At 37.5% G+C, this 14,359-nt stretch overlaps 1 protein-coding gene across 5 annotated transcripts in view; it reads left to right on the top strand.

Moving 5' to 3' along the window:
• Positions 1–14,359, top strand: part of LOC126339094 (armadillo segment polarity protein) — a 98,617-nt gene that overhangs the window by 72,349 nt on the left and 11,909 nt on the right. For 4 of the 5 annotated variants that reach the window (XM_050001605.1, XM_050001602.1, XM_050001606.1 and 1 more), the window contains 2 exons: positions 3,410–3,560; positions 8,479–8,630. In XM_050001605.1, the coding sequence (XP_049857562.1) occupies positions 3,410–3,560; positions 8,479–8,630 (303 nt within the window). Of the gene's footprint in view, positions 1–3,409; positions 3,561–8,478; positions 8,631–11,654; positions 11,755–14,359 lie in introns of all 5 variants that reach the window. The other variant, XM_050001604.1, reaches the window with a different exon arrangement.

Genomic DNA, 14,359 nt, shown 5'->3' with positions numbered 1-14,359 from the left:
TTTAGGCTACACTTAAGCATGTCATTCAGAGTCCTTTCTCCTTCTCCTTTTCAGACACTAAATACAGTGCTTCTGCTGCAACATCTTATAAGCAATTCTCTCATTGTTGAGTTTTCCATATAGTTCTTCCTAATGTAAAGAGAATTTCTTCAAATTCTATCAATTTCCAATTACAATTTGCTATTCCAAAGCAATGTGACAGCTTTGTTTTGTTTCCATTCCAGTTTTCCCCCTTCTTCTGAAACATTGCATCTCTCTGATTGTGTGTCCAACATCCTACACTTCAAACTTTCCCGATTTTAATATTTTTGGCTTTTGTGTTTACACCTGCCTCTAGACTGTCATTAATATTGATCAATTAAGCAATGAAAAATCCAGGATGGGATGTAGCAATACGAGAGAAGGAAAGTTGCAACCCACCAAATAGCGGAGATGCTGAGTCGCGATAGGCACAATAAAAAGATTCACACAATCATAGCTTTCGGCCATTAAGGCCTTTGTCAGCAATAGACACACACACACTACTGCTGACAAAGGCCTTAATGGCCAAAAGCTATGATTGTGTGAATCTTTTTATTGTGCCTATCACGACCCAGCATCTCCGCTATATGGTGAGTAGCAACTTTCCTTTTCTCGTAATAATACTTCATACTGATGTTGACAGATCTACTGAAATTAGATTTTTGTTGTAAAAACTGGTTGTACTGTGTAGTCTCTGGCTAATTTTGTATATATTTTTTCAGTGCAGTCCCACACAGTTGAGTGCAAAACTATTTATTTTGCGTTTTTTTTTTTTTTTTTTTTTTTTTTTTTTTTTTTTTTTTTTTTTTTTTTTTTTTTCCTGTGTAAACTGCATCGTAGAAGTGTCCTCAAAATCTTTGTAACACATGTTCATTTTAGAATTACTAGACTTCTGTAGGGGTTTGCAGCTGTGTATGGTGTGTAAATGAGTATAATAACAAACAAAATAAAAACAAGCAATACTGTGAGGAAAATTATCTGTAAACAAATAAGCAACGAGTAGTAAAGAAGTTAAATTCATTGGGGACTAATTATGGTAAGTGCAAAAAAAGAACAACTTGAGTTGATGGGCTACTCGTGTCCAACCAACACTTTGGTACTTGTCATGAACTTTTGCAAGGCTACGTAATCCCTTCTAATTCAAGTATAACCAAAATTTGAGCCTTAAAAACATATACAAACCTTTCCTTGCCTTATGTAATATTTCAAGCTTTCTGTAATAGCTATGCAGTTTCCTATCACAGTTGGGCTTGACTGAGGTGACATTTAAGTGCAAAGTTTAGTTAAATAATGTATAGTGATTGAGAGATACTGAGTTGAGAATGAGCATCTTTTTCAAGTATCAATATAACCGTTTACAAAAGTACATTAAATTAGTGAGTTCTGTCTTTGGAAAGTTGATATAGTCATTTGGGCTGCTTATCCCCAAGTGTCTCAGTAAATTTTATGGTCAGTGCTCCTCTCTTCTTATACCACTCTTTCATCCGTTTGCTTCCTCTTTTTCTTTCCATGAGTGCAAAGGCAACCCAGGGGCCAAATAACAGCTTGTGTCCATCATGTTTCCCCTCTGAAATTCAACATGAAGTTTGCACAATTTCACACCACTGTCTAGAACCAACTATCAGTGGATGTACAAGATTATTTATAACGTAGGGACCTCCTGATAACCAGGAGAAACAATCCTACCAGAGAACTAAGTGGGGTAGTAATCCATAATCTTTCACTTAAAGCAGAAACTAACTACTTATGATTATCTACCATACTCATACTCACACACATCTGTTAGGGTACACCCAAAGACATTAAGCTTGTAGTTAAGTTGGATGCACCATTTATTCTTCAGTATTATTTTAGGAGCTTGAGTGTCCTTAGATGTATATTCAGTTCGTAAATGTGCCCTAAGCACACACCCTAAACGTATAAATACTTACTTTATCAAACATATTGTTAAAGATTACCATTTCCTCTATCTCATACTTTGAAATCCTAGTTAAATTTACAGCATATGTACCAAAAGGCTGATTACCATGCTTAAATTCTACATTAAAAATGTTATCGTTGTGTAGGTCCACTTTGCCTACATTTCTTTGTTTGTCTCCTAAGCAGATGACATCATAGTCTCATCCTCCGACGAAGTTACGACATCCACACATAATATTATGCCACTCTCCAGCAACATATCCATGCTCTCCATCCTCACAAACAAACAAACAGAGGCTAATAGTGACGATTCATGTGAACAGTATTCAAAGAACTTAATAATGCCTCATCGCCTATATACATTTCACTTCATACACTATCGCAAAGCAGCAATGCTTGGTTGTTAGGCTGAGTTTATTCTTTATGTTTAAAGTCACCAGCTTATCTTTAACAATACGCTTCAAAATATAAGCGTACTGCTTCCATCTGTTCCAGTCAAACTCTTTGAACAGCGTAACGTTACGCAATCTGGAGTTATCAGCCCTGCATGATACTGGACTATGTGTTGCCTGTTGATCCATGTGAGCTGTGTCAGTTCAAATCCAATATGCACAGACTTCTCCATTTCAACATTCTTAAAGCGCATATCATTTGCTCTGCTGCAGGACACCTGCTACTGACACTGCAGTGTAGGTTTCTTCACAATCCTTGCTGTACCAAGATCAGGGAGCAGATGCCTGCATAGATGGTCCCTAAAGCTAGAGTACATAGACCACATTTCCGCACAAACCAGTTTATAAATTTTCATTGAGTATGTTGGTGTACACAGAATTGAGAATTATGTAATGTTCAGTTATGTCAGAGGTTAATATTTGATTAACACCAATGTTATTAAACCTTTCCCAGACAAATGATTATTTTCTATAACTTGTTATGTCATCTGTTCTACACAAAGTAATTTGTCATACAGTTTGATTACTTTTTTATGAATGTTGTTTAAAGTTGTACTGTAAAGAAAGCAGAAGCAAGGTGAAACTGGTATTGAGTTGGGGGCTTTGTAAGCGTGCAATGTGTATCAGTAAGAGTACACTTGGCCCTGATAATTTGCTTTGCTTCGAGTGATGTATTTTTATATCAGTAAGTGTTACAGTATATTTTGTATGGAATAAAATTTGCTTTTAGCTTCGGCTCTCATGCGCTGTATACTCTGATATATCATGATAAATTGCTGATTTTACTCCAGAAGTTCTTTTGCCTCCTGCCTTCATTAATATGTAGATTGGATGTATTGAGCAATGAACAGCTTGCTAAGCGTGCTTCAAAGCCAGTTTTGGTTCAGTGAAATATTATATTTGCATATTAATTCAAGTAATATTCCAGTTAATTTGAAACCTTATTTTAGTCATTTATTATAATTATTTTACATAACTTTCTTCTGTTATGTAAACCTCTGATTATCTTCATACAGCTTCTGTTTAACGAGATAGAGAACATACAGAGAGTTGCTGCAGGAGTCCTCTGCGAACTAGCAGCAGACAAAGAAGGAGCAGAAATGATTGAACAAGAAGGTGCCACAGCTCCCCTTACAGAATTATTGCATTCAAGGAATGAAGGAGTTGGTGAGTTATTTATTTGTTGCTGAATGTGTAATGATCTCTCATAAAGAGCAACTGTTGTTCACTGAATGAGGTGATATGTTGGTAAGGCAGTGGACTCACATTTGGGAGGTTGTTGGTTCAAATCCATGTCTGGCCGTAGAGAATTAGGTTTTCTGTGGTTCCCGTAACTTGCTCAAGGCAAGTGCAAGGAGGTTTCCTTTGAAAATATCGTTTCCCCCCCTCTCATCCTCTCGTGTAGGGCAGTGATGCATGTTTTGTCACGCAATACCTCAAACAGTAAGAAGCCTGGAACTGGAAATGATAAGGTGCTGAGTGAATATATCAATATTATGAAAAATATATTTGCTACTCACCATATAGGAGAGCCTGAGTAGCAGATAGGCACAGCAAAATGCTTCACGAAATGAGTCCAACAAGGCCTTTGTAGAGGGAAAAAAAACCACACACACAATCTCTGGCACTGAAGCCAAACATTTTATTTTATTTATTTTATTTTTATTTTTTTAAGAATGTATTGTTAAAATGTGACAACACACACATACACACACCACAATAGTCTCTGGCACTGAAGCCAACATTTTATGTCTTTTTTTTAAATTTTCAACTTGAAGAGTGTATTGTTTAAATGTGACAATACTTATGATCTAGCCCCAGAGGCAATCGAAAGACGATTAACAAAAAATTAGAATAATATTTTAGAATCACACGTAAGCAGAATTTGAAAAATACAGAAAATATTTACTCAGACAAAATTTAATTTGTGTAATCAGTGCACACTCCGCTGCAGAGTGAAAATCTCATTCTGGAAACATCCCCCAGGCTGTGGCTAAGCCATGTCTCCACAGTATCCTTTCTTTCAGGAGTGCTAGTTCTGCATGTTGCCAGAAGAGCTTCTGTAAAGTTTGGAAGGTAGGAGACGGATACTGGCAGAAGTAAAGCTGTGAGTACCGGGCGTGAGTCGTGCTTCGGTAGCTCAGTTGGTAGAGCACTTGCCCGCGAAAGGCAAAGGTCCCGAGTTCGAGTCTCGGTCGGGCACACAGTTTTAATGTGCCAGGAAGTTTCATATCAGTGCACACTCCGCTGCAGAGTGAAAATCTCATTCTGGAAACATCCCCCAGGCTGTGGCTAAGCCATGTCTCCACAGTATCCTTTCTTTCAGGAGTGCTAGTTCTGCATGGTTGCCAGAAGAGCTTCTGTAAAGTTTGGAAGGTAGGAGACGGATACTGGCAGAAGTAAAGCTGTGAGTACCGGGCGTGAGTCGTGCTTCGGTAGCTCAGTTGGTAGAGCACTTGCCCGCGAAAGGCAAAGGTCCCGAGTTCGAGTCTCGGTCGGGCACACAGTTTTAATCTGCCAGGAAGTTTCAAGAAAATAAATGTTTGAAATGATGCTTGAGAAAAGAGCAAAAAAAAGACACATTGTTTGACAGTTCTTAAACAGAATTACAAGGAGTTGGAAATGAATACGTCAACCAACATAAGGTTATTGGCTTGAGCTGAGCTCACACATCACACAGTTGCTTGGTTCAGATCAGACTGTAAAACAAATACAGAATACACATTAAAATTACATAACAGAAATAAATTGCAGATCACACACTGGTCTTTGGCCTTGACGTAATAAACTGGAAACAAAGGTACTGTGCTTGTTTAACCAATGAAAATGAAATGTCATGTGACGAGGGCCTCCCGTCAGGTAGACGGTTCGCCTGGTGCAAGTCTTTCGATTTGACGCCACTTTGGCGACTTGCGTGTCGATGGGGATGAAATGATGATGATCAGGACAACACAACACCTAGTCCCTGAGCGGAGAAAATCTCCGACCCAGCGTGGAATCGAACCTGGGCCCTTTGGATTGACAATCTGTCGTGCTGACCACTCAGCTACCGGGGGCGGATGTTTAACCAATACAAGCTTTAAGATAACCAGACAATTGAAAATAAAAATCTTATGAATCAATTTGAATACCAGGATGGTCAGAATAAAACGCACATAAAATCTTAGAGAATAAATGCAGGAGTGTTTTAAATACAAGAGATTTTTCATTAAAAGTCTGAACAGTTGAGCATTCAAATAAGACATTGTAACAATTCAATGTCTGTACATACTCAGGTATATTGGAACTAGAACTGGCCAAAATGTGAGCCCCGTTACAATTGTCTTATGAATAATTTGGGCATATTCAAGTTACCAAGGGTGCTGATCCACATCAAAAACACAGGCAAAATAACGGCCACTAGCAAAAGCTACACAAAGCTATAGGTATGAATCTAAAACAGATTTCAGAGACAAAGCCTCAGCAAAGAGCAGGGATTTTCGTGAGTTACATCCAGTACTTAATCACATGCAAAACGAGGGGCTCACCCTGTATTTGTACAGCAAAAATAGGTGAAATAAGGAATGCTGGTAAGACCACATCCACCAACCATAGCAGCAGAAATGTGAACTGTGCCAGCTCAGAAAACACAAGTGACAATCACAAAGGTAGAGGGAAGCCCTGAGTTTTGAAGTGGTGCAGGCAAACTCTTCACAGTAAATGATCACCAATCACTACACATCAAGCAGGTCTCAGTCTCCAGCAACCAAACCCCTGTTAGCATTCAGAACACCCAGCAAAGCAAGACCCTGCAGGGAGCTATGCTTGCCATTAAAATCCTTCAAAGAGCCGCAAGACTGTTCCCTAGCGAGAACCAGGAAATACATCGCTAAGAAATGAATGTCAAAGAAGTTCAATGAACAGCCAGAATTGGTACAAGTGCTTGTGCAACTCAATACCATCCTGTTCATTAGTTGCTTGTAACAAATTGAGGTGATTTTACCCATTTTCTTGATTGTGTGTACTTTTTGGTGTGCAGGTCTCACAGTAGAAGATTCTGATTGATGTATCATTCTCTCTGTAACTTTTGTTGCATTTTGGAAACTTCACTTTCTGTTGTTCGTTCAGTGGAAAAGGAATATTTCATACTGCTGTATGGAGTGGACTGATCTTTTTTGGAAACAGGATGAACTTGTCCATATTTGTAAAATTGTAATGTGCCTATTCAGTATTAGTGACAATGCTATATTGCTCCACCTCCATTTATTGAGTTAGTCCCAATTAATTAATTCATACAGTTTCATGGTGTAGTGCATTAAGGTTTACCTAAAAGACAGATTTTGGTTCAGACGATAATGGCTGTAATTGACAACAGGTAACTGCAGATCATAAACTATATTAAGAAACAAAGGAATTACAGAAATGGATGTAAGCAGGCATTGATTGAAATCAGTGGGGAAAATTGAAAATTTTGTGCTGAACCTTGATTCGAAGCCAGGTCTCCTGCTTACTAGGCAGATGCTCTGACAGCTAAGCCACCCAGACACAGTAGTCATTGCAACTGCACGAACTACTCCAGCACACCTCCCGTCAGACCCAAATTCTCAAGTTATCGCCACACTGGCAATGTAGTGCCCCTTGCCCAATATCCTCATTACTCGCACATTTCAACAGACATTTCTGAAAGAAGAGGCACCACATATATACGTTAAAACATTGTTTCTTGTTGCAATTGTTCTTTCTCCAAAATTTTCAAACTGTATTTTCATTCAGAATAATTTTAAATGGCACAACATACACTGAATTTATTCTTATAAGTAGTTCAGGAATATTTTGAAAGCGGCATCTCGACGCGCGCGCGCTGCTGTGTTCCCTTTTCTCGGGGTTCTGCCATGAAAAATATAAAATAGAAAATCTGATTGGGTTTTGAATTTTGGTGGTTTCAGTTACGGATAAGGCGGACTTCATATTATTGATTGAGATCGTGCTGCAATTTGACCATTCATAGCAGACCGGGTCGGCAACACTACAAAAAGCGACTATACGGAAATAGCATCAGAAACTAACTGAAATTTACCTTATAATCTTGTTAGAAACGCAGTACTAATTACAATATAGTCTTCATGGCTGTCCTCCTAATTTCTCTTGTAGGACGACCCGTCTTTCACTTTTCTCCGTCTGTTGAAATCTTCTTCTAGTTGTCACTGTCATGATCAGTTTACAAATTTGGTGATATCCACCTCGAATCACTATTGAAACAACCTCGCTTTGTAATATAATTTTAATTTCCACCCAAAAGCGCATTCAACTCAGCACCGAAAAATACACGTCTTTCGTATGAAGACCAGAGAGAGAGTGTAATCAATTAGTTGTTAAAAACAAAAACCTACACAAAAGTAAAATGCCGAACAAAATTATGTTTAAAAATTGGTCGCTGGCGCAGCGCTCTTCTGCGTGCGCGTTCGTAATTTATATCTTTGTATTGGCGGAGGCGCGGTAGTCAAAGTACCATTACAGACAGAGACAGACACACACACACACACACACACACACACACACACACACACACACACACACACACACACACACAAATACTGCATGGCTCAATATACCACTGGACAAAAGAAAGGTGCAAAAAGGGGGGGGGGGGGGAGGGTGGAGTTAACTGCAACTTGTGATGATATATGCTCCATAGCTTTAAATATAAATAAAGTAATTTACAGTTGATATATTACCAGTGTTTTATGGACCCTGACTTCAATATTTAGAGTTCCACTTCACTTCTTTTGGGTAATTGATTTCCTTTCAGTGCAAATTATGAGGTTGAGTAACTGTATTGTAGTATGTCCACTACAAATGGGCATAAAACAATATGTTGTATTGTACATTATATTCTCTTTCTGTGTTGTTGATTAACTGGTGTTAAATTTGCTCTCACTAAGTAGTGTTTTTAGTACCATGTGTCAGAATTATGTGCCAAGTGGATATCTAACTCCATATGATAAACTTTAACTTTGGAGTTCTCAAGAGTATGTACAGTAGTTGTGAAAGCTTGTATCTTATATTCTTTTTTTATTAAGTTAGTAATATTTGTTGTTTCTGTTAGCAACCTATGCCGCAGCTGTTCTATTCCGAATGTCTGAAGACAAACCACAAGATTACAAAAAACGACTGTCAATGGAGTTAACAAACTCTCTGTTCAGAGAGGAACAAATTATGTGGAATGGAGGTGACATACCAATAGGACCAGATTTGCAGGTATGACTTTTGGTTTTATTAATCTGCATTGTATCAGACTTAGCCTTTGTCAAGGTTGCGTTTTATTGCTGTTGCAGACACTACTACTAGAATGTAGCATTTTTGTCAGTTCAGATAGCAGTTTTGAAGAATATAGGTAGAAGTATAAAAAATTTAACACCAGTTTTGTGGTTGTGTTACATGTTGTGGCAAAGTTGTGAAGAAATTTAAAATTGATGAAGTCTTCATGGTTTTGCCAAGAAAGCCAGCACTCCCATATAGATCTGAGATGAGTTAATAGATAACATATTGTTTAACTAAAAGTGGCTTCATACTTTATTAATGAACTTAATAAGCTTTGCTGAGACATAATCTGTGAAAACTCGAATAGTCGTAGTTTGTACTACTTCTCCTCCACCTCTCTACTTCTCCTCCACCCCTCTACCTCTCCTCCTACCCTCCACCTCTCCTTACTCCTTCCTGCCTCCCACATTACTTCTCATATATTATCTCTCTGTGTGCATAGTTTATCATGACATTATGTAGCATTTGACTAGTAGTAACGAGGGGGGGGGGGGGGGGGGGGACTGTACATATCCCATCACTACTTGGCCCTTATATGCACGGGTGACAATTGCTACACATCGGATGCTACATCACTACATGTATGGGTATGCTTTTTTCCGTAATTGTGTTAAGAGTCTGTTCCTGAAATTGATCCAATTATGCTTTTTACTTGAAACCAATTTTTTGTCCCTATTTGTGCCTGTTGTTGCGGATTAACCTTGTGGTTGAAATAACATATTTCATCACTAATAGTGATATAATTTTTTTTAAAGAAGTTGTATTGCCAAGCTCATTTCTCTTTCTTCATCTCCTAAAAGGCTTTCCACTTGCTGCAGGTGCTGTAATTGTCAACTTCACATATACTAGTAATTTTTGAAAGAGAATTCCTTTGAAATTTTTTCTTACTCTCCACTCTGTTCCTCCAGAGCAGGTGCCTAACACTTTCAAATAATCTGTAGTACTAAAGTTCTGTTCAAATCCGGCACTCTTCATATATTGTTGTAAAGAGTAGTGTGTCTTATTTGCAGAAATAGAGAAACAGAAAATAAACTAACATATTTTTGAAACACTTAAAACAATAATGTGAAAGCCTTTTTCTTATGCTTGGAGAAAGAAACAAGTTTTGACAGCTGTAATTTGTTGCTGCCTGATTAAAAAAAGAGCCATTACTATCATTAATTTCAAATGGTTGCCTACCTTTTTTTTCCGACAGCAGTCATAACTAGTGAGCATTTGACATTACATGGATGAATATCGCCTTTGAGCAAGCAATGATGGCTATTTTCTAAATCATTAAACTCCTTTTTTCTTAAAGAATGTTAATCAACATTGCTGATAAAAGACATGAAAGAACCATTCATTGCTGCTGAAGTAGTTGAAAGAACAGTTTTGTAGCTGCCTGTTTTTCCAATTGAACTAAACACCAAACGGAGTGTAATATTTTTGTTTTAATTTGCTTTATTTTCTAACAACTGAAAATGAGTTGTAACTCACAAAAAGGAAGAAAATACAAGAACATGTTTTTACTCAAGTACTTCGGTCAAGGTGCTACTGACATCTAATGAGGGGAAATTAGCTATAAATGAAAAATGGGAAGTATATTAACACAATGAAGTAATTGTTTTAGGTGGCATTACAAAAGACGCTATTGTGTTAAATATATATGTATTGTGTTTGTTGTAGCAATAAAGGTATTTTCTACGAGTGATGATATTAGTGTTAAAAGACACTCTTACTTGATTAAAGTTTACAAAAATTTCCATGTAACGTCATTTCAGTTATTCATTGTACTTTTTTCCCCCCTTATAGCTCCTAACACATTATTGATTTGTTGCCAGTCTCAACTGCAAACTGGTACTTTACTATAAAAACAATAATTAGTGTCTCAACTGTGAATCTCTTTTCTCCACTTATGGTTTCAGATAGTAGTGAAAAGGGCATTGATATAAAGTAACATTTATTGGAATTGTTTGACAGCTTAAATTGTGCCCCTGTGGTACTGATCTTTTCTGCTGTTTAGAATCTTCATGTCTTAACAGTGTGTGCTGTGTGATAATGTTAGTATTTTGTATTTTCTAAGAAACTCAAGAGGTTACCAGTTTTAGATTGTAAACACTGAAAACATCTACAGAAACAGAGCTTTTATTCAGTGTTATCGTAATCTCATTTCCCCCCCCCCCCCCCCTAAATCTCAGATATCTGTTAGAAGAGTTAAAAGCAAACATAATCTAAAATGTGACTCAGTTGTGTAAAGCAGACTAAAAGTGCCTGCATACAAATAATTGAAGTTGGAACAACTGGAACAGAGTTGACAGAAAGAAAGGCAACATTCTCCATCTTTATGAATCCGTAAGGTTCATACAGTAATCAAATTATTCTTATTGCAAGAATGTATGCCTTACGCAGTCACCAAATTCCAGGGTGTTTATTGTCAGCAGTGAAAAACATAAACATTCTCTGTAACAAAGTCTGAGAGAAAACAATCACATGTGGTTGGTTAGCAACTAGACAGGTAGATGGTGATGGTTACTGTCCACAAGAAGATGTGATCTAAGGTAAGAGCAGATTTAAAAATAAATTGCAAGTGGATGTGTAGATATGAGAAGTAAAGTTACTCAGAACCTCAAATGACACATACAAGGAGCACAAACAACTTAAAAAGGAAGTTTTTGCCAATTTTATCGCTGTGCAACCTTGTATTTATCTTTTGATTTGGGGTTCTACTGACTTCTGAATAACTACATTACACTTGTATCATTATATACTGATTATCTTTCCTGTCAGCCCACACTGTTTCTGTAATAATAGTTTAGAAGCAACTCGTTTTCTCCAGACAGCTGTTTTTAATGCTGTTTATCAAAATTTTAATGCTGAAATCATTTCTAAAACTACTTTGTGTATAGTTAGTATAATCACCCATATTCATTTCATATATGTAATCATTTCACTAATTGCTCTCATAAACAATGGTGTACTCAGTGGCAAAATCTGCAAGATCAAGATTCAAGGAACAACTACATCCTTCATATGACATCTCTTCTGCCAGATGAGTCACATGATTGAAGAAGTCACTCAAGAGGTAATTGGCGCAGTGTGTCAGGGCACATATACCATTTTCACACTTGATTCTTCTGTACATTACGCAGCCTTTGATTACACTTTGCACCCTTTAGTATCTCATTCAGCACTGTTTGTACATGATAACTTGGTTTCACAGTTGGGCTTAGAGCTTCATAAAAACTGGAAATACCAGTTTTTGTTTGAAACCATCTATGACATGAAACATACAGCACTTCTTCTTAAGTATCCTATCATGTTTTATTGCAATACATACCTTAATATAAACAGCCATCTGATACTTCATTGAATGGGATCAGCTCCTCTACAGGAAAGGTTTTAGAGTGTTTAATGGAAGATCAGACAAATAAGAACTGCAAGTTCAATATCAGTGATAAGATTCCTTAAAGTAAGCCACTGAAATAGTTAACTCAGCAACTTGTAAATAACATCTCTTGTGAAGGTCTTTGTCCAGTTTATTATTCTTTTTGTTTTGTGTTTCATAAGTAGTTTTAGTGGACAGTAGGATGTAACCTTCTTCCCCCCCACCCCCACCACCACCACCCCCACCCAAGTCAGACATACAAATTTGATAACTAAAACTTTTGGATATTGGATATTCCAGTACAACATGAGTATTAGAGACGACACCAAATTGAAAATGGCCTAGAACAAGGTAGAAAATCTACAGCACCTCTCCCCCCCTTTTTTTTTTCTCTCCAAGGAGTTGTCTCGGCATTCTCCTGAAGTTATTTAGAAACGGTAGGCAAAAGCCAGATCATGATTGCTAGGTGGATATTTGAACCTGTTCTTCCACTTACTAGTTCAGTGTCTTAAACAACTGAGGTACTTTACTAGCTGAACAGATACAACCAGTAACCCAAATTCTTTTTCTTTCAAGAATTAACTAACGTATTTAAAACAGTTTCATACATGTGATACTTTACTAATCAGTTAATTTGTATTTCGGGCTAACATGTAAAACCTTAATGAGTAGATTATAACAGCATTGTAAACTTATTGTTTTCAATTTGGTCAATAAAGATATGAAATACTGAAAACAAATTTTTGTTGCCTTGGAAGCCATTAGATGGGAAACTTGTAGCTGTGACTGGGTGACCATTATAGCTGTTTAGTAATATAAATGCTTACTAAGTTTCCACTCACCTGTCTAATCTTTGAAGAGTTATCATCTGCATTTCTGATGTGCTTGTCTCTAAAAAAGTTATTGTCGTAATTCATACTTGGCACTTTGTCTGATCTTACATGCACACAATAGTGTGTTGCTTCATTCTGAGCCCATATTCTTCAGCAGTTTCCTTACTTTCTGTGTCTGGAAAAAACCATGTTACTTTTTGTGATATTTTCAATTTGCATAAAAACTATACCTGCATTACTTGGTAATCCTCAACTTTTATCCGATGACTACCTTATCTAAATAATCGGTAAAGTTGCTGTCCAAATAATTCCCAATACATTAAATGTATTAGTAACAACTGACAAGAGTTAAATCTTTGTTAAACATAAAGGTAATGGGAAAAACATACGTTGGCTTCAGCAAAACTGAAAACGAGAGATATTCACTGTTAGTAAAAGTTTTGTGTAGGGCTTGGAGGGACTGGGTGCTTAGGGATTGAGGGGGGGGGGGGGGGGGAGGCAAATGAGTTTGTATCATAATTTTATTGCCTATGTGTCTGAAAACAAAACAAAGTGTCATGGAAAGGAATTCTGTGTTGGTGTTAGTAGTTACTGATGCCTGCTTTTTGTCACATTGAGAAAGTTCGAAAGAGATTTTTGATCCCATATGTAATAATAAGAGTGCTCAAGGTAAAGGTCATGCGTTACACAGAAGAAAATTATAGAAATAGATCATTCTGAATGACAGAATCTGATTTTACTTAATGCATTTCCAAACATTAGGCATATAACCACAAATACACAAAAATAAAAGCCTTTAGGGTAAAATATCGTATGTCATTAGGCTGTGTGGCATCCTTCTTCAGTTTCTGCTTGATAATTGACTCCTCTGATAGGATTTTCTTCAAGATCTTCTGGTGTTCTCACTAGCTGAACAAAGTGGAACAGAAGAGGCGAATATCAGTTGTGTAAGAAGAAACTGAAGAGGAACCTATTCCAGCCCAAAAACCTAGAAGGTCTTACCAACAGTCCTAGAAGGTCTTACCAACAGTGAAACGGCCACAAAAGCCCACAGACTTACGTAAAAGCCTTCTCTATATCCGTTTCAATATTTGTGACTGCAGAGAAAGCGTTTAAGTATTGAGCCAACGATAAAAAAGAGGTAAATAAACATCCATGGTGAGCATTTATTAAATTTTACCTCTATTGCATTGGGTTAATGGCGTACAGGACGTTAACTGAGCAGTATGTTGCAAGGCTTGACTGGCTATCACATTCGAGGATGAACATGTAAGCTGAGGGTCTAGTGTGAATGCCAGTCAAGCTTACTTTTCAAATTTTCCTCTCTCTTTTTCCCTTTTCCCATCCTCCACCCCTCCTTTCCTCTCTCCGCCCCGCCCTCGTTTCCTCTCTCCGCCCCGCCCTCGTTTCCTCTCTCCGCCCCGCCCTCGTTTCCTCTCTCCGCCCCGCCCTCGTTTCCTCTCTCCGCC

This window comes from Schistocerca gregaria, chromosome 1, assembly GCF_023897955.1.
Source record: "Schistocerca gregaria isolate iqSchGreg1 chromosome 1, iqSchGreg1.2, whole genome shotgun sequence".
NCBI lineage: Eukaryota > Metazoa > Arthropoda > Insecta > Orthoptera > Acrididae > Schistocerca > Schistocerca gregaria.
This window is presented reverse-complemented; position numbering and strand designations above follow the sequence as displayed.